The following is a 24,791-nucleotide window of genomic DNA, read 5'->3' as shown; positions in this document are numbered from 1 at the left end:
GTGAATGTCCTGGGTTCAATTACCAGATCCCTAGCATCAAAAAAAGGAAATTTTGGACACTGGCACACACAAAAATGGTACACAAATGCAAACAAAACACAGAGAGCAAATGTCCATGTGAAGACAGAGTCAGAGTCTGGAATGAAGCTACCACAAGCCAAGGAATGCCTAGAGCTACCCAAAGCTGGTAGAGACAGGATGGGTTCTCCCCTAGAGCCTGCAGAGGTAGCTCATAGGCAGCCTTCTGCTACCTGAATTTTAGACTTCTAACCTCCTGAACTGTGACAGAATAGATTTCTGTTGTTTTAAGCCACATTATTTGTGGTACTTTGTTATGGCAGCACTAAGAACTCAGAAAAATGAGAGACAAAGTGAAGGCCACAGGCCAGCTCCAGAAGGCAGTCAGCAACAGGAGGAGTGAAAGCCAGAGACCAGGCTGGCCCTGCAGGATCTGCAAGATGGTGCCCCGGAATTTGGTCAACATCTTAAGACTGAAAGTTAATGGATTTAAACAAATGAATGATAAGGCCAGTTTTCTCTGTGGTAGAGATAAGACCTTATTATGGTATCCACAAGGGTGCTTTGTCAACTTTAATGTGCATACAAATCTCTCTTCAGTAATTCTTGATGACCTGTGGTTCTACCTTCTAACAAGCTCCTAGGTCCGTGAACCACACACTGAAAAACGAGAATCTAGATTCTCCTTAATTTTTGCATAAAAATTAAGTGAATAATCTGTGACTTCCTATAAAGTCCAGTCATCCTAGCGAACAGATCTTCTCACTGTATCTATCATCTTACTGTTGATCCATTATTTATTTGCATACCATAGTTTTCTAACAAGGATGCAGTTCAACAACACACAAAATGTATCGCTTCCCTAGCCAAACTATCACCGTGTTATAGTTGGGATATGTTTTGCCCTCAAATGTTTATACACTGGAAATTTGGTACCCCATGTAGTGGCATTGAGATTCTGGAACCTTTAAGATATAGGGTTTACTGTAAAATATTTAGGCCATTGGTAGCTCCACCTTCATGAATGGATTAATGCCATCTCTTGGTAGTGCATCAGGACCTGCAGGATTAGAGTAGTTCCTGCAAGGACTGGTTATGATAAGCAAGTCTGAAGTCTCACCCTGAATCCCTCTTCTATACATAGTCCTGGCATTGTGATGTCATCTACCCTGAGGTCTTCATCACAGCCAAGCCAGCACTGTAGCCTTGTCTTGAACCTCCAGAACTGTGAGCTAACTAAACCCCTTACCTTTAGAAAATCTCACTTCATCCCCAGGTATTTTGTTATAGTAACTCAAAATAGACTAAGACATATGGAAACTGAAGATGTAAAAAAAATTTTACAGACTTATTTTTATGTTTTCTTGCTTCTCATTTTACCCAGGATGTGTATTAAAACAATCATATATGAATTATTCTTGGACATGAAAGATCTGCAGTTCATTCATCTCTCTTTTCATTTAAGAGCTAGTTAAACCTACATCCTAACAAACAGCTGTGGGAGGATGTACTCTACCATACCATATCCCTAAGTATCAACAAAGTCCCAAGGTCCTGGGAAGGAGGGTTGGCCCCAAGCAAGACAGTGGCCAAGGCCAGTGCCTGCAGGGTGGGACCAGAGGTCAACTCAAATATTAAAGCTCTTAAATCAGGACTCTTATTAATTATAGTGAATTTTTAAGAAGGACAAACAGAACAATATTTTTTTAGGGAAAACTCTTATAAAGAACTTCACCTATTTCAGGTGTTATTATTATTATTTAATAGCTAGGGAATCACCAGTGATACACAATGAAAACTTAGGCCTCATCCCACACACAGTGAACATGCGAAAAATCACTTTTATGTTGACTCCTCACAACAATCAGAGGATTAGTAAACACCCTTTTCCAAGAAGAAAACAAAGTAAGATTCTACACTAGCCCTACCACCAGACCTGACCATTTAGGTGGGCAATGAAAACAGAACCTATTTCCACAAGCGCCAAGAGGCAGAGGACTGAGTATTGGAAAGAAAAGATGCCAGTTCGGCATACATTTTCTATCTTTTGCAGTCGAAATTCAAGGCAATGCATTGTTCTTCTTTCTGTAAGGCAAGTTTCCCATGGGCATAAATTCCCGGGCCATGCAACAAGTGAACAGAGTTGGAGAAGGTGGGAACTAAGTGGAGAAGACACAAAGCTGCTACTTTTCCTAGGAGAACCGAAGTACACATACATCGGGACACTTGCGTTCTGGCCCTGAGTGCCATTGTTGGTGTGTGTCCTTGGGCTCCTGGCTCCAGCTTCCCAGTCTATGTTTTGATCACCTAGAAAACCAAAACACCTAAAAAAGATGATTTCCATTATCTAGAATTCTATGAATCCTTTTGTAACATGAAGGCTTGTGATCTGATTTTCTTTATAAGCTTCTATTCTTATATACCAGGTCATTTGTAAAAGTAAAATGCTAAAAGTTTTTCCCTATAAACTTAAAATACAAGTAATTTCTGCTTCAAAGAAAGACAAGAGTTGAAACATTTGCCCTCAGGCCTGACCAAAGGTGCTTTTTTAAAATCAGCTATCATAGTACCTTTGAGATTTGGGATGGGGGTCATCTTCAAAACCAGGGCATCTGGCTATAAATCAATTCAGCCCATGTTCGGCACAGAAGATCCCTGTTTATCCATAAGGAATATGATTCAAGATCCCTGAAACTATGGATGGCATTGAACCTTATATATACTGGGTTTTTTTTTCTTTAAACAGTTATCTATGGTAAACTTTGATCTTCTGACTTAGAGAAAGCACTTCACGGATTCTCTCCGTCATATCCAAGTAGGCAGCTTACTACACTCGCCCTGTGAAGCCCTTATTAAATAAAATAAAGGTTGCCTAAACACAAGCACTGTTGATCTGATGACTGAGATGGCTTCTAAGTGACTAATGAGCGGGTAAGGTACACAACACGGACACACAGGACAAAGGTATTTTACACCGCAGAGAGGGTGAAGCAGAAAGGAATGAGATTTTATTACTCTACTTCAAATACCACACAATTTAAAATTTATGAACTACTTATTTCTGGAATTTTTCCATTTAATATTTTCAAATCCCAGTTGTCCCAGGGTAACTGCAATCACATGAAACAAAGCCCAGATAAGGGGAATTAATGTATTTCAAATATCACTAATGTCAGAGCTACTCACTGTGAGTCACATAGCATAAATGATCCACTATGAAGTTCACATTGCTGTGGTCCTAATTAGTGCCATAAACAGTGATGCTAAATTTTCACCTAAATAAGTGAAGTTTGGGTCTCGAAGTAGTAATGCAATGGCTACTATTTACTGGCTCTCACTCTGTGCTGATACTAACACTATTTAACTCTTACAACCCTAGGTGGTAGGAACTTGATTATCTCTTACAACAGATGCAGGATAGACTGGGGAACTGGGAAAAGGCAACCTGTTAGTCAGAAAGGAAGCCAAGACTTAGTCAGGTCAATCTAATGTGAGCAGCCCAGGTGTATCAGCCTCATCTTTGTTTTCCTCCTATTTTACGCGGCCCTCGGTTAGGACAGTCTCTGCGCTGTTCTACTATTAAACCTCTCCCCGTCCTTCTCTGACTTGCACACCACTGAACAGCATCATCTTCCTAAGACACACTTCAATTGTGTTTATTCAGTTCTAGAGACATCGAAACGCCCCTGCTAGAAACATGTACAAAATATATTTTTAAAAATCTGTTTTAAAACATCATGGAAAAAATAAATAAATAAAGCATCAGGGAGCTGACAAGGGTGTGAAAAGTTTGGTGGATAAAGCCTGGGAGAAGGAAACCCACCCAGGTAGGTAAGCTTGATATTTAGGGCTCCTCTCCCAGCCCAGGGAATCTACTGTCTCTTAAAAGAAAAGGCATAGGGCTCAGGTGAGGAAGGGAACAAAAACTGTAGAGCGGGAACTGACCAGGAAAAGGGAGTCCTAGAAACCACCTCGCCCAATGTTGTAAGTAATAAAACTAAGTGGAAATACACAGAGTAGTATCAAGGATCAAAGCCCAGCTTTGAATCATGTCACCCTTGATCAAATTAAAATGATCTGGAATTACCAGAAATAAATGTGAATCTTATCTTTAGGAAGACAACATTATCTAAGGGTTCATATTATTGGAGCTTTTCATATGCAATCACCAGCATTCAATCAATATTAACTAGGAGTATGAAGATAAAAGGCAATAAAATAAAAAAAAAACTAAGGGAAGTAATGGATAATATAAACAGACCCACAGGAATAGATACGGGTCTTTAAAAGATTTGATGAATCTACCTAGACCAAATGTATTTAAACACAATCTTTAAAATACATATGCCTGGACTGGGAATGTAGCTCAGTGGACGAATGCTTGCGTAGCATATGCAAGGCCCTGAGTTCAATCCCCACTACAAAAAAAAAAAGCCTATGTCTAATATATTTAAAGGATTAGAAGACAAGGTGGAAATTTTTGGCGAATAAATTGAAGCTATAAAAAAAAGACTAGAACTAAGGAGTAAATCATTAAATTAGGAACTCAATGGTTTGGTCTAACATTAACTTCAACACAAACTGAGAAAAAAAATATATAAGGGAGCCAGGAGATGGGGCAGATGAAAATACAGAAAATGACACAGGGGGATGAGGCCAGGCACAGTAGTGCATAGCTGTAATCCCAGCATTTGAGAGGCTGAGGCAGGAGGGTCATTGTGCATTCAAGGCCAGCCTAGCTGGACTACACAACGAGTTCAAGGCTAGCCTAAACTATATAGCAAGACTCTGTCTCAAAAAATCAAAAGAAAAGAAAAGAGGGGATCAATAGGTTGGGAAAAAATGTTTAAAAATAAAAAGAACATAAATCCATAGGGAAAACACTGAAAAGGTCTAAAATATGGGTAATTTGGAATTTCACAAAGATGGGAAAAAGGATGAGGCAGAAATAGTATTTGAAAAGATTTGTAATCTTCCAATCACAAATTTAAGAATCACTGCAAAGCCTAATTAGACAAATGCAAATCAAAAAGCACACCTAGGCATACTGTAGCACATCCGCCAAAAACCAAAAGCATAATGGTCTTGGGATGTGACTCAGTGGTAGAATGCTTGCCAAAAGCATAGACAAACATCATAAAAACTTCTAGAAGGGGAAAAGTACTCGTTACCTTTAAAAAAAAAATAGCCAAAAAAATTCACACACAACCCCCGACCCCACAAGCCTTTCCAGCGACTACTCAAAAGAAGAAACAACAGAAGACAGAATATCTGGAGAGAAGCTTTCAAAGTGCTGAAAAAAATAACTGCCATTTAAAAATCTTATGTCTGGAGAATATTTCCTTTAAAAATGAACATAAAATCAAATCATCTTCATTCAGAGAAAAGTTGAAGAGACTTTTCAGTCTGTGGCGCTGCGGTTCATCAGGTGATAGGAACAGCATCCTAGGAGACACGTCAGAGCTGCGCAAAGGAAGGGGAGTTAGGAAGGGGGCTGGTGGCTGCGTCTGCGTCACCAAAGCTGAACACAGCAGTGCCTTGTCCCACTCCTCAGGCAGCAGCACGGGTTCCCGTCACCTAACAGCTGCCCCCACATAGCCATGAGGCTGCCTCTCCATCAACCTCCAGTGAAAGCTGACTCCAACCTCTTTTCACCTGTTGAGCCTGCTCTCACAGTGCTAAGCAGCACACACTCCTGAATTTCGCCATGCGCCTTCTCAGTGCCCACTCACCCGGTACAGAGAGCCCCACTCAGTCCTTGTCGTGGCCCAGGAAGTTTACATTTGTAATCCCCTGGAAGTTATCAGGATTTTAGTGAGTTAATTTTAATCTACCACTTCCAATGCAACCCATGGTGAGAATAAAGACACTAAGGCATATTTGTAGTTATGGGGAGCCAAGGGATCCGAAGTCCAGTCATGATAATGGCCATCCAGAACAAAGGCCTCAACTCAGCGCCAAACCCAGGTTTTATTAATTTGTGAAGAGGGGAGAGGCTTGAGGATGAGTGACCGCAGAAGTGGTGGGAAGTACGTGAGTGCCATGAGCTGGGCTAGGTAGGTGGCTCGAAATCACCTCTGCAATATGCAGAGAGAAGGATCTGCAGAAAGAGAAATCTGCATAACACAACTGAGATTATATCTAATGTTTTGGGGTTGGTGCTTCAGCTCTGATGTGTAATCTTTCAAGCCCTAGCAAGTCATAGCCTCTATCTCAAAGCTCCATCCCAGCAACAGTGTGGAGCTCTTTATCTTGCCTTGTCCCAGCTCACACAAGGGAACAACGGGGGGTCTGGGGAAACACTGCCTGCCATCTTTAAAGACTATCATCAGGGGGCTGGGGATTTAGCTCGGGGGCACAGCGCCTGCCTGGCAAGCGTGACGTCCTGAGTTCAATTCCCGGTACCAGAAAAACAAACAAACAAACAAAGACTATCATCAGCACCTTGGCTGGACCGATATGCATTGCATAAAGCCAACTGAAAGGACAGGGAAAAGTCCTAGCCAGCTCTGTACATGTCAATACCTGGAAATAGAGTCAAGTTCAGCCAAAATGGAGACAACTGCTCCTCCTTCAAGGAGAGTGACCCAGTTAGTCCTCCACATTCCAGCACATCAACAGGTATCTCTTACACACACAGGATTACCAGGAACTGTGCACAGTGCTGTGGAGGACTGAAAGATGTGTGAAATGTGATCATTACCCTCAGGGAACTAATAAGTTAGCTGGCAATGTGAGACATAAATTATATAAGGCTAACTAATGATACTACAATTATAATAATAAAACTATGCAATAGAGATCAGACGGTAGTATAAGATTAATTGCCAACTAAGTTAACTAGCTCACAAGGAATACATAAATCATTAAGTGGATTTGTAAAGGAAAGTTTTACGGTAAAAAAAGTTTTAAATGGAGAGACATTACTTAGGCAGAGGGAAGGTAGCAGGCAAACCAGGTAAGGTAAAAGGTTGGTGTCCATAGCCAAAGAAGGGCTGAGGAAGATGTGTTTACTGATAAGGCAGAGCAACCTAGCTATGCGGCACCATGGGTGAAGTTTCATAAGACTCATCTAGCACACGGGAAGCAATTACTGCACTGAATATTTAATATCCATCATCTCTAACCTGCACAACAGCTCTTACCAATTATTATTCTCAAATGAGGAAAAGTATAGCTAAGAGGTAACCCACAAAGAAGAAGGAGGAGGAGGAGGTGGAGGAAGGGAGTGAAGGGAGGCGGGAGGGGAGGGGGAAGGAAGGGGAAAGGAGAGAGGGAGGGAAGAACAGGGAAAGGAGGAGGGAAAGGAGCAGGAGGAGAAGGAAAAATGAATAAAATAAAAGAGAAAGAAAAGAATGGGGAAAAGAGAAAGGAAGGAATGTGCAAGTCACATAAGGCCTCCAGATGAAGAGTCTGGATTTGAAGCCAAGTCTTTCTAGAGGGTCTCAAATGCCTGGCTAAATTCTGAGCTTGTCTAAATAAGCTATTAAAGATTTCTGAGTGTGTGACTTCAGAAAAAGCCATGTATCAGTATCATAAACCAAGCTGCACTAGATACAGAGCGAACAGAGGTAAGGTGGTAAGTCAGAAAATACTGCTCTGGTTCAGGATGGTGGCTGTAAGAATGTACAGAAAACAAAACAAAACACAAGTGATAACACACAGGAACATCACAGCTATTTTTACTAGTATTTTTTTTCCTACACACACAATAATCCTTCCCCAAATACAGCTCCTCTTATGATATTCTACACCCTTCACACTATTTTATATCTTCTCAGCAAAAGAATTTCCATGCACAGTTATATGAATTGAGAGAAAGCTGAAGTTAAACACAGAATTTGTTCCAGTGCTTACAGGAGTCAGATGCTAAGACAAATGCTTTTCATGCATTATTTCTTTAACCTCCCAGCAAGCTACATGAGGCACTGTATCTTCCCTCATTTTAAAGATGAGGCAACGAAGTTTCTTACCAAGCTCAATGTCTACTAAGCTAAAATTAAAATCCAGATCTGCCTGCCTCCAAAGGATATGCCAGAACCAGTGTTTTTTAAACCTTTGCTAACAATCCAATAGGAGGTCATGGAATCAGTTTATGGGATTAAGATTAATATTACTGGATTATGATCAGCATTTTAAATTTAATTTTAATGTGCTTGAATGTAGAATAGAAAATATGAATGTTCACCACATGTAGAGTAAGTATTGTTTTATTAAACTTTTTTTTTATCAATTTTACATTGTATCACATTCTGTCATATTGGGTTATGGCCAACAGAAATGAAAAAACATTGCATTAGGCTGAAATGCTTCCTGAGAGTGTGTCTACAGGTGTGGGGGGTGTGGCAGGTCGGGGGAGGGAGTAAAGTGGAAAACGAAGAGCACAAAACAGAAAGACAAGGAGAAGCAAACTCACTGTTAGTACTGGACTGACCACTGGGACATAGAAATAAAACGTATAAGCAAAGCTTAATTGCGTAAGTCTGGCTTGAAAACATCATGTTCAGAGCAAAGACAACCTGATTCTCTATGCAGGGGAGAGATATGAGACCTTTCTATTTGGCTATGCTTGATATTTCCTCACCTGCAATATCTGTCTGTATCACTGGACACACTCTGATGGGACCCTGGAGGACAAAATTGACAATTGGCAGTCATGAAATTAAAAAGACATGTAACATTTGGATGGAATGCCAGACTCAGAAAAAAGCAAGCCTCTGAACTGTGCATATTATCTGCACTTACATAAAACGGAATTTTAAAAGTTCTGTTCAACTACAGGAAAGTGAGTAAGTAACAGAAATCAGTTGTATCATACCCACTGTATCCCTGATATCATCTTCATTTCATGCATTCATTGAATTTTTAGAAGATATATATCATGGATTCATTAAAGAATTTGAGATTCTAGCTCAGGTCTTTTCATATGGTTTTAAGTCATTCAACCATGACTTCTACTAGGTGGATTTTTCAGGATGAATGTGCTGCAGGAAGGACTGCCACAAAGGGCAACCCCTAAATACATCGTAACCCATACTTACACTTTTCCGTTCTATTTATACCAGTATTCCTAAACTGGTATTCAACATTATTACGTGGGGAACTTTTGAAAAAATTCTCTGGTTCCATCCTAAGAAGGAGAAACAAACAGGAACATCTCTGATCATTTTAGAGTAGTTCCGATGGCCCATGCAGTATGGGAGTCGCTGCCGTTTAGTACCCCTTGGCCCAGTGGCTTTAAACATCTCCAACTGGGACACGAGGAAGGGGGAGCCCAAGTACGAGTAGAATCCCTTGTTACTGGGAAATACATGCACATGTAATTAACATCCCAAGATGCCTTTACCACAAAACAAACTGTCCACACTAAGACTCACCCAGATGATAGGTTACCATAGTTGCCGTTCTGTCCACACTTTTCTTATTAGGCAAAAAATGTTGTCTCCTTTTGGAAGATTTTACCATAGCTACTTCACAACATTTATCATCTCTGGCCACACACTACACTGGTGCCTGAAGCAGTGAGATTCGGCCTCTGTTATTAAGGTACGCTACTTCATCACAGTCCCCAGCAGACCGAGAAACTGCCTGCGGGCCTCCATTCATGCACTCAGAAAGACAGCAATATGGCCCTGGTTTTCAGTATAGCGAGCGAATCAGCAATCATTCCAGAAAACAGTGCAGCCTCATAAGGACAGCAGGTCTTCATCTGGACAGAGAGCTCTGAAAATACCTGTTGCATGTAATGTTAACACAGATATGCGTTTCTCTCAGCGAGCCCCAAGGGCAATACTCTGGACAAACTTAAGAAACCCAATTTAAACACATTAATGGGAAAGCAGCCGATGTCCCCACTGAGCCCTCTGTGCACCACCCCCGCCCCATCCCCATCTCCTTGCCCTCCCACCCATCGTCACTTCAGTCACCGAGTGCTGCAGTCTGCTGCCCCCATCACTCACACCCTCCTCCCGCGCTCACGAGTGGAGCCCGGCCTGGGAGAGCTCGTTTCTCGCCTGCACTCTACAGCAACATCCGTGTTCAGGCCATCCGACCTTCAGCCCTTGTCCACATTCTGTCAGAGATTCCACAACCTCAAAAACAAATCTGCGCTGCTGACTCACATGCTTAGAAACCGTTCACTGGTTTTCCACTGGTGCCCTTAGCAAAGAGTCGACTCCCCATCAAGGCCTACAAGTGCCCTTGCTAGGTTTGCAATCCACTTTGGCATCCTTGTTTACCTTGGCATTCACAGAATCCTGTGCGCTGCCACTGTCAAATGAGCACTATTTCCCTGACTTTCCTTTTGGGGTCTTGACCTGACTTTCTTGTCCCCCTTCCCTAGAACGCCCATTCTCTGCTCCCACCCACCCTCCACCGAGCAGCTCTCCCACTTCCCGCTGCAAATGGATCTCACTGCCTCCCTCTTGTTTGCTCCCACTGCAAAAATTCATGATAGGCCAAATAATCTCATCACAAATTTACAGTGTATCACCTCATCGAGCTTTCAGTCTCTACAGATTTCCTTTGCTCTTCCTTCCTCAGCTTCTGATCCCACTTCCCAAAGGAGCAACTGCGGATCTGTCTGTTTCTTGGGAACAATCCCAAGAAAGGGTCTTCCCTCCAACCTCACAGAGAAACTGGACACCTTTGGGTTCTTTTTTCTGAATTTCAACTCTCCTCCTTCCTTCAACTTCTCTGGATTTCCATGGCCTCCTTTATTCTTTTTTCAGCCCAAGTGAGAGGTAATGCTACACGGGGAATGGGAAAGTTTAAGAGGAGAGATAGTGAGATTGGCTTTGCATCTTAAGTTTAAAATATTTTAGGGATATGAACTGCTGTATGCACAATCAGATGTGTAAGGCTAGAGCTCAGGAAAAAGATTCAATCAACCCTCTCTGAGCATTATTCAAATGCCATGTGTACAATGCCTGTCCTGCCAGCTCAAGACACATACGTCCTCCTTTCCCTTGAATTCATAGAACACACTGCCTCTGATGGTTACCACGTATCCTAGGCTGCATTCCAGTCTCCATTTCCTTTTTATGTGTTTTAATCCACCAAGAGACAAAGGCTCCCCTGGAGCTGGAAAACTATGTAAACACTGCTAAATGGATTACTAGGTAAAACTAGAAACAGTCTTGTACAGTACTCCTGCAGGTACCCCAGAAGTACAGACCAGCACTACCTAGCAGGTATTTTGCAACAGTGGATTTTATCTGCATGCGCAACAAGGTAGCTGCTACTCACATGTGGCTACTGAATACCTCCATGTGGCTGGCATAAATAGGGAAAGCTTCCTCATCAAAGATGGAAACATAGTTTCAAGGCTGGTTCTAATCTGCAAATGACAGTGGCCTGGTCAAGTGTAGGATGGAAACAAAATATCTGCACAGGACTCCCCTCTCCTCTAACATGGAAACTGCTTCACTGAGCAAAGCTGAGTTTCCAAAGGCCTCAGCCACACTCTGCAAGCTCAGTCACCTTTGGGAACCCAGCCTGCTGGTGAGCAGGGACCTTCTGTGTGAGTAACTGCCTGATCCAGGTTGAGACCTGCAGGCCCTTGAAAACACCGCCAGCCGGCAGGGACAGAGTATCCCCATACTTCACCACAGACATATTAACAACGGCTAATGACTTCTTGAGTGTGTAATGGTGTTAGCCGGCTTCTAAGCACATCAGAAGTGTAAACTCACTAGATTCACAGCAATCCTGTAGGCTAGATACTGCCAGAGTTCCCATTTGTGGATGAAGAAACTGAGGTACGTGAAGTTCAACACTTGCCCAAGGTCACAGAGCTGCTACTGAATGGCCGTGCTTTGATTTGAACAAGTTCTTGGGCTCTCAGTGAGCCTCTGGGGGAGGTATAAGCACCCAGCCTATACAAACGAGGTCCACATTAAGAGGCACAGAGGCCCCGAAGCTTCTGGTCCAACTCGGCATCCACACGGAACACCTCTGCTACAGGGGCCACAGCCAGGGTCCAGACAGCCCTGCTGCCCAGCAAGCCCTGTGCCAACTCTGGTAGCTGGGCCTGATGAACAGAAAGCAGTTTCCCCACCTCTCTTACCCGGCCCCCCTCGAAGCCCACACTTCCCTCCCCTTTCAGTACCTTCCTGGTAAGAGGGAATCAAGAGACATACTGCATATCCTGGCCAATCTGAACTTTATCTTTGTAGTTTGCACTAGGAAAACAATTACTTCCCTACTCCCATCGTCTCCCTCTCCTCTTTAAGAGCAACAGGAAAGAACCAACGGGGACTTTTCCTGTTGCATCACTTGGGTATATTCTCTAATTGTTTCATTTTAGTTTCTGCTTCATGAAGCAGGGTCACAGGGCCTGACGCATGGGCCGTCTAGCTGGGTCCTTGAGGGGTCTCTTGAAAGCAGAAGAAATAAAGTGTGCCCTGCCCAGCCTGTTACTGATTAACCTAGAGAACTATTTCAGGAACACAAATAAGCCCCACAGAAAGCTAATGTTCTACCACCTTAATGTCAATTTCACATTCATATTTATTTAAGGTTCTGAAAACCACAAAAGGCCTAAGCACTTTTAGTATTTGTCTGTTTCTGTCTCCAAGATGTCAGTGCATACGAAGAGCCCATACGGAGCCATGAGGCAGTTTTCCTTCCCACTCTAAAAATAATCTCTGTTTTAATATCAGGACCTCGTAGGAATGCCAAATTCCCCAGCCCAAAAACTCTACTCTGTCCTACTTCAAGCTCTCAGCATGCTGTTTGTCCTGGAACGTTCAATACCCAGTCCTTTTTCTCTTGGCTTTCAGGGGACAGCTGAGAACCTACCCTTCCAAGAAAGGTTTTGCTGCCCAACATAGTCTCAGCTGCTGCCACAACTCTTACTACTGGGACACCCCTAAGAAACACTTGGATATTAATACTGACAGTCAATCTTTTCTGGCTCTTGCTCGTTACTTTCACAGCGTGGAACTTCTTAATGGAGCCGTCGTGACCTTCATAGGGCCCCAAATGCCTTTATCATGGAGGAGGATGGGGGCCATAACGCAGCACACAGAACAGCATTCAAGGTCTGATGGGAACCACGGCTCCGGGACAGCACAACTACCCATGCACGGGCAGGGCAGCGATCAGGGAAGACCCTCTGCGCTCTTGTGTCCATCATAAGTGCTCAAGGAATGAACCTGTGGCTATGTCACTCTTTATCCCTGAATCTTATATGAGACCAGGATCAAGGATTTGTGACCTTAAATGAGAAATCAACGAACTCAGCAATTCCCTAGTTTCCACCACCCTCCCCACAACTATAGAAGCTGTTCGGGTCTGGGGGTGGTAGGGGTCTGGGATACTCCACTGGGTAACTATAACCATTTCTCAGGGTACTGCTTCAAGAAAAAAAGAGGGTAGCAGAACTCCAAATCTTTTATGCCTTGGTTTCCTCCCCTGTAAAATAGGGATACTTTTCTCAGAGTTTATGGTAAGGATTCAATATGATGTGTAAAGTGCAGTTTATGGTAACAATAAAGTTCCTAGTCCAATCTAATTGGTAAATGCAAGTATTGGAAGTTAATAATAATTTGTGCAGACAAAAATTTATGGTCAAGAATGTTTAAAAAGTATTATTTATAACAGCAAAAACTTAAATTGACCCAAACACTCAGGAAGATGTTGACACAAAAAGTAGTAGTCAAACAATGGACTATCGGGATTATAGAAGAATATTTAAATTGTATGCGAATGCTTAGAAGTGCTCCAGCAAATGCCATTTATAGAATCCAGGGTGTGCTCCTAGCTGACCACATGCACCCAAGACGGTTGCTTGGCCTGCAACTGGGCAGCTGGGGTTGGGGAGGGACATGCCCCAATCCAAGTGAGGCGGGCATACATGGGAGGTGAAGCCACTTTCTGAACAGCCAGTGGGGCTGCAAGGCTCCCCAGCATGGGGGCTGCGTGCAGTACAGTTTCCCTCTTAGTCCCAAATTGTCCAAGGTAGCCCCCATATCAGCAGAGTACTCTGATACTTTTCCCAGGAATGGGGGTCAAACCCAAAATTGCTCTACTACTGAGCTACACCCTCAGCCCTTTCATTTCTTTATTTTGAGACAGGATCTCACTAAGTAGCTCAGATAGGACTTGAATTTGACGACCTCCTTTAATTTTTGTCCAAAAGTAAGAACAATCTGAACATAAGAACATTCTTCTCAAAGCAACTGAGCAAGTTTCCCTCTGCCTTTTCTTCCTCCCATGCTTCCATTATGAGGTCTCTGCAATGTCAACAAGTTGAAATGAGGTCATACTGGATCACAAGGGACCTACACAGGGAGGAAGTGGTTTCCTTCTACCTTTCTAGGTTCTTGGAATAGGCTATGAATTAAGGGGACACGGCACAGATTAATGGGAGAAAAATTACACCTAAGTAGCTATGTGTGCAAGGGAATCCCTCAGAATGTGATACTGAAGGAGTCAGAAGACAGATGCTTTTATGCCTTACACAGCATTTTGGGTAACAGAAAGGAATAGAGTTTCTAAAGGGGGCTTGTGGACACAGTGGCCACACAAGTTACGGGGGCAACACAAGGTTGTCTTCTTATGCAGATAAATTCTCTCAGAGAGTAAATTCGGAGCAATCCTCATCCAGACACAAATATTCTTAATAACACAGATTTCTTTCTTTGCTTTTAAAAAAATCTTTTAAGACAGAGCTTCACTATGCAGTTCAGGCTGACTTTGAACACACTATGTAGCCCCCAGCTGATCTCAAACTTGCAGTGATCCTCCTGCCTCAGCCTCCAGAGCATTGTGATAACAGGTGTGTACCACTATATCCAGCCAACTACCTTTATAGATATTATTTTTTAAACAAAAGCACAATTTTGCAAATCTACTCCTCTTTCTACAGTTTCCCAGAATAATCAGCTTGAGATACACCAAAGTGTGTTTTAAGGTGATGCATTCTGACTCTTAGAGTCACATTTTGAGGTGGTGTGTCCTGAGCTCTAACAGCCCCTAAGCCCATTATGACTGACATGCTTCTAAGATGAAAGTCTGGACACCAGAAAGAGAATGACACTTGAAGTCAGAGACAGAGACAGGAAGGATTTATCTATGAGCTAAAGAATGCCTACAATTGCTAGCAATCCCGAGAGGCCGAAACAGAGGAACAAGCAGAGCAGATTGTCCCTCAGGGGCCCCAGAAAGAACCAACTCTGCCTGCACCTTCATTTCAGACTTCTGGTCTCCCAACCTGTAAGGGAACAAATTTCTGTTGTTTTAAGCTGTCCAGTTTGTGGTCATTTGTTATAACACTGTAGGAAACTAACACAGTAGACACTGGTGTGGTGACAAGGCACAAGTAGGCTATGCAGCACACAGTACCCATCATGCAGGATGACGCACAGCATCTTTGCATGTAGAGCACGGAGCCCACGAGGGCAGTTGAGGCCAGGTATAGGGAGAGGAGAGCAGCCCAGAGCTGGGTGCAGGCGGGCAGCAGCCCTGCACAGGGCTGGGAACCAGCCATAAGGAGGTCAGAAGGTCATCCTCGCTGACATGGGGCAGCCAAGGGAAGTGAGATTAGACATGGGCGGGCAACACAGTAACTAGATAACGGGAGCCAGGCTTCTCACTGCAGGGGACGGAGTTACAGACACCAAGACTGGCATCATCCAGGGTGTCCGATCAGGGCTCAAGGAATAGGTCTGAACTCATAGTTTTTCAGTTATCTCAATAAATATAGATACACAAAGTATGTGTAAGTACATACATAAATAATATTCTCAAACCCTGCCCACTAACACGCCAACAGCAACAAGCCCAGGTGGTGCCCACATCATAGCTTCTGCCATAAACACCATTCCATTCTCCACTGAGAGGAACTGGAGAGTCTTATGGCTGCTTTCAAGGCCGGGACAGGGAGAGCCAAAGACTAGTCTAGACCAGAACAGTAACCTACTACCTATGGGCCACAAAGTAAGGAGGTCCACAAAAGATTTGGGGAACATATCAAAAGGACCGCCCAGTTTGAAGGGGTGGTAAATGTCACAGAACTTGAGCATCAGCATAGATAACGAGCTGGGTAGGACGGCACATGCCTGTGATCTCAGCACCGGGGAGGCCAAAGCAGGAGGATCTCAAGGTTGAACCTAGCTTGGGCAATTTAGTGACTTAAAAATACCCTTTCTCAAAATAAAAATGAAAAGGCTGGGAATGTAGCTCAGTGTGAAGGCCACCAGCTCAGTTCCCATCAGTGAAAAAAAAAAGATTAAAACATGGGAATCCATGAATAAGGAAGCAGAAAGATAAAGCCTTTCCATAAGGTAGAAGATAAATTAATAAATGTGAAAAATGAGAGAAATGGAATCAGAAGATGGACCTCTAGTAGCTATCAAAGCAGTAATTATTTAGTCAAGAAAAATCAATAGATTATGTGAAACTTTGCTGAGAAATTACATGACTACGATACTTATGTAGTCTCAAGTACCTCCCACAAAATATTTTTATTTCAAAGAGAGAAAGAGTAACTTTACAATGGAGACAGCTGACAAATCGCTCCTTAATCAAATTAGCAAATGAACATCACCAATAAAAGGACAAATCAAAGTCGTATACTACCCATGACTATGTAAGAACCTGTGATGTTCTTATAAAAAAAAAAGGTATGGTCTGCCTCTCATCATAAGGAAACAATCAACAAGACCAGATGATGAATACTCGATAAGGTAACTGGCTTGAATTGTCAAAAATGTCAAGTTCAAGAATGCTGAGGAAAAATTAGAGCAAAATAGCCAAGTGAAATTCTCAGCCCTGAATCAGACTTGGGCCACAAAGGACACTACTGAGACACCAGCCAAACTCCAATGGGGTCTGTGGATTAGTGGTACCAACTGCCAGTGTTATTCTCTGACTCTGACTGTTCTGTTATGGTTGTTGGAAAGTACTCCTGCTGTAAGAATGACACGCAAATATTCAGGAGAGATGGGACATCGGTGTGGGCACGTTACTCTCAAAGGGTTCAGGGAAATTCTTTGTACTATTCTTGCAACTTTAGTGAAAGTATGAAATTAGTTCAAAAGAAGAAGACTTGGCAAGGAAGACAAGAGAAAAGTATGTAAGTGATTTATGGTGCCAGGGGGACCACAGCATTTCCACAAATATAGCTGATTTGAGAAAAGTGCCAGGGTTACTGGTGTAGCTCAGTGATAGCGGGGAAAAGGTGCCTTTGTTGTCTTCAAAGTAAACTGCTGGCAGTTTATTCCTAATCTGGGGACCAGGATTCCATGACATGCGTACATCAATCACTTGTCCATCCATCCATAAGCAGTGGCTCAGTCAAGCAACAATTGTTTGAATAAGGAATCTCAGCCTGGCGTGGTGGTGCACACCTGTAATCCCAGCACTCGGGAGGCTGAGGCAGGAGGACTGTTGCAAGTTCAAGACCAGCATAGCTACAAAGTGAGCTCAAGGCCATCCTGAACTGCATAGTGAGACCCTGTCTCAAAAAAGAAAAAATAAATGAGTAAGGAATCTCTTCACTTTGCTTCCAGCAGAAGATGGGCAGTAATGGTCCATAATTTATGTAAATTCTCAGATTGGGTAGAAAACTAAAAATGAGACCCCCAGAGATCTGGCCTGCATACTTTAGAGAAGGCTCTCAAACTTAGGCACCAAAGACATACCTCCACTCAAACTTCTATGTGAGTATTTAAGCAAGGTTCTTTCAAATTTAAAACACAACACTGATTTCCCAGCAGCACTGCCTCACCACATAGGTTAAGGTGTAAGCAAAGTAAAAACAAGAGAACTGCCCAGCCCTGGACTCCCATGGGTTGCATATTTCAAGATTCTCACCCTTTCGATGCCCCCACACCACTGGGTTCTTAGCAGGGCATTTCCAAACAGTTCCAGGTTTTCACTAGAGCCCCCAGAGCTGGCATTCCCAGCATAGTTTCACTTTCTGCGTGGTAATAGTTCCCACTGTTTTAGCCTTTCAGCTACTTGGCTCAAGAAAGACCCACCATGAGTAAGGGTTTTTTGCTTTTTGTTTCTCACAACTTCTCCTCAGTTGTCAAAATCTGAATAAACCTTCAGTTCTACTCGCCTTAGCCTGGAAGAAAACTGAAGTCACTGCTTTGAGCCTTAAAGAGTACCAAAGAGCACATACAACTACTGTCGAAGAGAACAGCTGAGACACTGTGTGAATGGAAAGTGAAACCATGGTCAAAAACAATTGCTTCCTTCTACAAAGACTGAACCCAACAGCCATCCTGACTGCCCTCTGCCACCCCAGCCCTGACTGAGTGCTGGCCCTGCGGCCAGAACGCTCTCTTTAAAGCACAAATAAGACCTTGTCATTCACTGCTGAGGCCCTGGGATGTTACCTGAACAGGCTCCCCTTCTTCACACTCTGCTGTCTGCACCCCTAAACTCCACCAGCAGCTGCCTCAGGGCTTCTGCCCTATTGTCCCTCAGCCTTAAGAGAGTCCCGTTTCTCTGGTTAACTAATATTTTTTCAGATTAAGCTTCAAAATCACTTCCTCAGCAGGGAAGCTGGGCCAGGTCCCCAAATCTGTCTGCCCCACTAAACAAGAACCTCCATGTGTACCAAATCAACCCTGGTTTGTTCCACACTCTGACTCTAGGGCCGAAAGTACGTAAAAGGTCAATTCTCAATAAAATAAATAGACAGTAACTCACTGCAAACTCCCTCCTCCCCATCTGCAACTTCACTTTCTATGTTAGAGGCATCTGAGGTCAACCAAGGTATGAAAATGTTACATGGAACGTTCCAGAAAGAAACAGTTCATGAGTTTTCAGTGACTCTTATTACAGTATATTATAATAACTGTTTTATTTTATGATTCTTATTGTTGACCTCTTACTGTGCAATTCATAAGTACACTTTATCACCTATATGCATGTATTGGAAAACAGCACACAGAGGGCTTGCTAATATCCACAGTTTCAGGTATCCACTGAGACTTGAAAGTACCCTCCATGGACAAGTGAGGACTACTATATATTCATCAGGCATCATGACAAGCAAATGGGGAACAAAAAGGGAGCTTGCAGCCCGGTTAGAGAAGGCTCACACACCAGTAATTGCAATGAAGAAAACGATCCACTGCCATAAAAGGAAGTACATGTTGTGGGGAATTCTACCTAGGAAGGCAGTGGGTATATTTTTTAAAATTAGTTCTCATAAACAATGCTTTAATTTATTTTAGATCTGCAAAATATACTCTGGAATCTTGTTTATTTCAAAGTTTTGTAATAGGAATTTACTAGAGATATACAGATATTCACCAATAGCACAGCGCCCATTACCATGACTTCAGGGATGGTGAGTATGGTGATCATATAATTTGTTGTCCAAAATGGGACACTTCTGAGTGTGGCTGGAGTCTTACTAGTGGTTATCCTGGAAACAGATATAAAGAGGAATTCTCTGTTCTTAGAAAAACCAGGAGGTGAGAATCCTCTGGCTACAGGGGTTATCTGGACTGGAATGGAACAGGTTTCCCTCTTTTATTCAAAATCTTTGTGCCATCAGTGTTTCAGAAGGCAAAAGCTTTTGGATTTTGGAGAGATAATATGGTGCATATACCATATGGAACATGACACCCCCAGCAGTATCTAGGCAGAAACTCTTCATTGAACACCATAATATTTCTGCAGCAAAACATGTACATTTACACTGATCAGGATAAATAAAAGCTATGAAAAGCTTTATGTCAATTCAGGGCAGAATATCCTGCCAAATGAGTCATGACAGTAACTTTCAGTTTTCAGAGCTTTTTGGATTATAAATAATGGATTTTGAACCTGCAGTAGATTTCAAGTTGTTTCTATCCTTGACATATATTATTGTGACGATGCCATACAGGAAAATGAGCATCATGTTACTTAAACTATATTTACATTACAAATCCATCTGGCACAGACTAAGCCTAATTTTGTAAATAACACTTTTGAGTTCTGAAATGGAAAAGTTTAATACAAACTGCTCCTGCTTATTAGAAAGTGGGAAACTATGTTTCCTGAATGATCTTATAAATTTGAAATCTGAAGAAGCCATTTAAAATTATTATTTCCTTTACATCAGGCTTGCCAAGCAATAGAATAAGTGTTCCAATGTACCAACCTAATACATAAAATACTTTCTTATAAAATAAGGGAAGATTTCAATACAATTCAAAACTACCTTGAAAATATCATCCCTCCTACCCATTTATAACAACATTTGTAATGCCATTATTCATTGTCCTGTGACATTTTAAATATTTAACTTCAGAAGTTAAATTTATTATAAACAATACTATTAAGTATCAAATTAAATTGAGTTTATTACTTTTTTGTCTATATAGGCACTAAGAGTGAGATTCAGGTCATTTACTAAGATAATGAGCTACAGGAGCTACTGTGCCACTGACACAAGACCTGCTCCTCTGATAGGAACCATGGGTAAAATAAAAAGACAATACATCTAGTGGCACAAGTACAAATTTACACACACACAAAAACTGCGAAGTTTATCTCCTCCATTTCCCTTATCACTTCATTGTGAATAAAAGGGCAAATGTATCATCGTAAAGTGAGAAGGATAATATACACTGAAGTGCTTACATTCTATATGAGACATGGGCAGAAATTCAGCTCAGAAGTCCTGGACACAAACTTCCTCCAGGCAGTGTGAGGAAAGAAAAAACGCTAAGGCTAAAGGGGCAAAGGTGAAGGAGTCCCTGTATCTTTGTAAGCTAAAGGCCAAAGTGCTTAAACAAGCTTTTGTATTTTCAGCTCCTAAACTGAACTTTTTGTAAATACGTACATGCAAGAGTCAAAAAGCCTTTTTAAAAATGCTTCCCCAATTCGCAGGAGATAACACTGTGAAGAGCGGGCTGGGCACCGCCACCGTAATGAGTGGTTTGGTTGCACTTGGCACCAAACTCCTACGTGGTCTCATTTAACCTCACAATGACCCTGGTAAGATAGGAACCATTGCTATCCTCATTTTAAGCAGAAGACTTAGTCTACACCAAAGTTGGTTCTCAGGCACTACACTCCATCATGAGAGGTATTGAAAACTGGGTTTCAACCTTGGTAATGTAAAATCCTTGCGACAGTTTTTTTCAAACTGTGCTCTTGGGATGCTCAAGCATAACCACGAGAAGATGAGCATGCCTGGATACCTCCCTAGTTCTGGTACTCAGCTCCTACCGTCAGGACCAGGAAACAGTCAAGTCCCTTAGCCATTTCCCAACACTTGCTGCTTGGTTCTGCTGTTTTGAAATTAAAAGAAAATTAAAAATGCAAAGCACCCACAGAGAAAGATGGAACATAAGATAAGTGAGCTGACTTGGACTTTTCCTTAAATAGGAAGTCTTTTGACTCTGTGTGACCTCTGGGCTGTGCTGGTAAAAACAAACACATTTTCTGCAATCCATCACAACAAACCAGGCAGCGAAGATCAACCAGGATATAAAATCTGAAGTCTCTAAAGTTGCTCCGCAAAACCTGCGGACCTCTATCTGGCATCTATCCTACTGCAGAAGTGTCAACACTTCATGGTGGAGATGACGTAGGAAGAAGGGCTCTAAGGTGGACACCAACGAAGAAAAGAATACAAACAGAATAAGGGAATAACTGAGGAAAGGGACTTCCTCTCCAAAGAGAGCCCTCCTTCTTCTTAAGAAACCATTTTCCAAGTTACAGTTTCATCAGGAATGTAAAGATTTTCCCCAAGCCAATCATTCCATACCTATTCAGCATGAAGAGTGGAGAATAAGAGTTACAGAACAGTTCATATGCACACCTAGGGCCTGGAAGGAAGAAAGGCTTTGCCCATGAACTCTCTCATACAGCTGCGACTGTAAGAGTGAGCCTGGATGAACTGTCTGAGTTCAAATCGCAGCTCTCTTACTCAGCTGTGTGACTTTGGGCAGGCTACTGACCCTCTCTCTTTTCATCAGGCTTTGGGAAGATTAAATGAAGAAACATGCAAAACATCCAGAATAACGTTTTACATCACACTACACTACAAGTTACAATATAAATAAGAACAAAACTTCCAGACAGCACTAGGCCAGAGGTTTAAATTTTACATGACACCCTTAGGCCCAGACATATCATTCCTAGCATGTTTCACAGGTAATTCAATCATGTATAAAACATGCTTTCTTTAAATATATATAACTATGCAATGATCTGTTGCAGAAACAAATGCAATACCTTCTTTTGCAACAAACAAAAAAACTGTGTGAAGTTGCACAAATAGTTTTCCAGATCTTCTAAATTTTGAACATCTATGGGTATTTTTTAATCCATCATATTTTAAAAGTATTTTCCAGAGCAAGTCATAGAAAGCAATTGGGCCTAAAAAGGTAGAATAATTGCTGAAAATGTTAGAAAATCAAAGCACGCTGGGGCCACTGAATGTGTCTGGCCCTGGACTCCAGCACCGGCACCAGATTCCACAATGCAGCAGAGCAGGAATCACAGGCAGATCTCCCAGGATATGGACTGGAGCTCATGCTCCATTTTCACAACTTGTTTCCATAGGAAAAATGGGGAAGGAGGCGGCCCTAGTTTCCCTCTGATCAGCTCGTCCTCAAGCACTGCCTTGTGCTACAGGAGAAGTGAAGTGATCTCTGAAAGGCAGAGCTTCTCCTCCTGCGAGTCAGAAAGGGAGTTCGGTTAAGAGGGTCCCTCTTTTTCTTCCCCAAAGATTGGTTTCTTGGCACCATCTCTGTAAGTCAGCCATGAGCTAGCCCAAAAAGAGACTTCCTTTTCCTCACATACACTGGGAAGGAGGTACTAAGATGCTCCCTGCTTCAGGATGGGATTTTAAACTACATACCCTTTGGAAGTTGAGAATATCGTTATTTCAAAATGTATTCAGCATCACTTCTCAGCCTTCTGGCTATGGTCAAGTGAAAATGCATTTAGTGTGCTTAACCTACTGAACTACAAAGCTTAGCAACAAGGCACGCTGGAAAGAGTACAATTCGCGTGTGTGTATGTTTTCGTGTTTGTGGTAATGTAGCCTGAACCTAGCTCCTTCATATTAAGCTACATCCCCAGTCAATTTTTTAAGTTTCACTTTGAGGTAAAGTCTCACTAAGTCACCAAGTTGCCCCACCTGAGCTTGCCTGTGATTATCTCACCAGGCTAACAAGGATCTGTGGTTGGCTTCTGCTGCTCAATATCACCAGAAAGGATCCCACTGCATATAACTAAGTCAGGAAAAAGTGCATCAGAAAGTCAAAAACTCATTAAGTCAAGCCATCATAAGGCAGGGCAAGATTCTCTATGGAGAAAAATTAATAAGATAGTGTGGGTGGAAAAAGGGCAGCGTGAAGTGGGTAATTTAGACCAGGCTTGAGAAGGAAGGGCATAGCAGGAAATGGGAGCACCCTGAATTAGCTGGGTTTTCAAGTCTGGAGCCACCTTCTCTTCCTTTTCATATCTGACAGACCTACCAAAGGTGTCTGTCCCCCGCTGGGAACAGAAAAGATGAAGGGAAGCACTGCATGCAGTACTTAAGTTAGCAAAGTCAAATAACGAGGATTCTTATTGGCCAGCACAAAGAGACCTAAGAAACTACAGGCATGAAAGGACAAAACTGCCACCCTGGGACTGCAAGTCAATCATCTGCAGACTACCCCGAAAACCAAAGCCTTTCTAAAGACAACTGCCTGAAAAAGAAAAAAGACTTGCCCTAAAAAAAGTTGATTTTGAAGGGCAATGTCTTTTCCCTTGGAATAAAAATAAATGAGCCCCTCCCACACTCCACATCCACAGGCTGGTCCTGGCCACTTCCTTCCTGCTGCCAGTTTTCCTCTGAGAATTTCCTTTTGCCAGTGAACCCTCCATAAAAGTTTACTATTTATCGTATTATTATTTATTATGCCATACAATTCAACTGTTCATGTTCATCTCAAGATCTAACATACAGTTTCCACTAGTTTGATTCTGTTTCTGAAATAAACTATCCTAGTTATCAGTGAATTCCAAATGAAAAAGACAGCCAAAATTGTACCCGACTCAAAATACAGGGATACCTCCCAGGCAAGAGTGTACTTCTCCCCTACAAGCTATAGCACTGTCTTCAAATATTTTTAGAAGATATTTAACCACCTCTCAACAATCTCCAAACGGCTGCCAGAACTCAGGTTTGGTGTCCATTGTACTTTCCCAACTGCCTCCTCTCCGGCAACCCCTTCAGAACCATGGTGCTTTCCCTCCCTCTCTTTGTTGAAGCACACTATAAAAACCCCAGGTTTGATGAGGTCAGACTTCACCACCTACAACCTGCAACTTCTCCGAACCATCATCTCAACTATAAACAGATCTTAATGGCAACTTGGCAGAGCTACTATGAGAAGAAATAAATACAAGATAGTTCATATTAGGAGAGAAAGTATGAGATTGCCCTGTTCTCCCCTAAGACTTCCCCAAAGAATCTCTGAACAGTACAGCCATTGCTTTACCTAATTAAAAAAAAAGCCAGAAGCAAGAGGGCATCGAAGGTCCCTCTTCTGGAAATAGAAGTATATTCCTAATTGGCACAGTGTGGCCAGATTAATTTTCTCAGACATCTTGTCACCTAGCTCAAAACTGTTCACTGGCTCCACAATGCGCACTCCTCCCACCATAATTCACCACCATCCAACCTCTCCCAACCATGGATTCTTCTACCTGTAAACAAGGTTCTTAACTTCGTGTGCTTGAAAACAGGCTTCTCTCTGTACGAAGTCCTTGTAAGCAAGAGTTCCATCTTACGCATCTTTGAATTTATCAAGCAC

The 24,791-nt window shown here is 42.4% G+C and overlaps 2 protein-coding genes across 4 annotated transcripts in view; both read right to left on the bottom strand.

Moving 5' to 3' along the window:
• The window catches only part of Irf2 (interferon regulatory factor 2), an 84,285-nt gene that overhangs the window by 42,124 nt on the left and 17,370 nt on the right, over window positions 1-24,791 (bottom strand). The gene's annotated exons all lie outside the window — the stretch shown is intronic.
• Window positions 1-24,791, bottom strand: part of LOC106148268 (basic proline-rich protein-like) — a gene marked incomplete at its 5' end in the record, with an annotated part of 42,153 nt that overhangs the window by 1,472 nt on the left and 15,890 nt on the right. The window contains 1 exon segment of the mRNA XM_013513085.1: window positions 8,603-8,645. Within this exon segment, the coding sequence (XP_013368539.1) occupies window positions 8,603-8,645 (43 nt within the window).

Source organism: Chinchilla lanigera, unplaced genomic scaffold (assembly GCF_000276665.1).
Source record: "Chinchilla lanigera isolate Chin_1 unplaced genomic scaffold, ChiLan1.0 scaffold00002, whole genome shotgun sequence".
In the NCBI taxonomy this organism is placed as follows: domain Eukaryota; kingdom Metazoa; phylum Chordata; class Mammalia; order Rodentia; family Chinchillidae; genus Chinchilla; species Chinchilla lanigera.
Note: the sequence above shows the minus strand (reverse complement) of the source record. Positions and strands in the feature narration are given on the sequence as shown.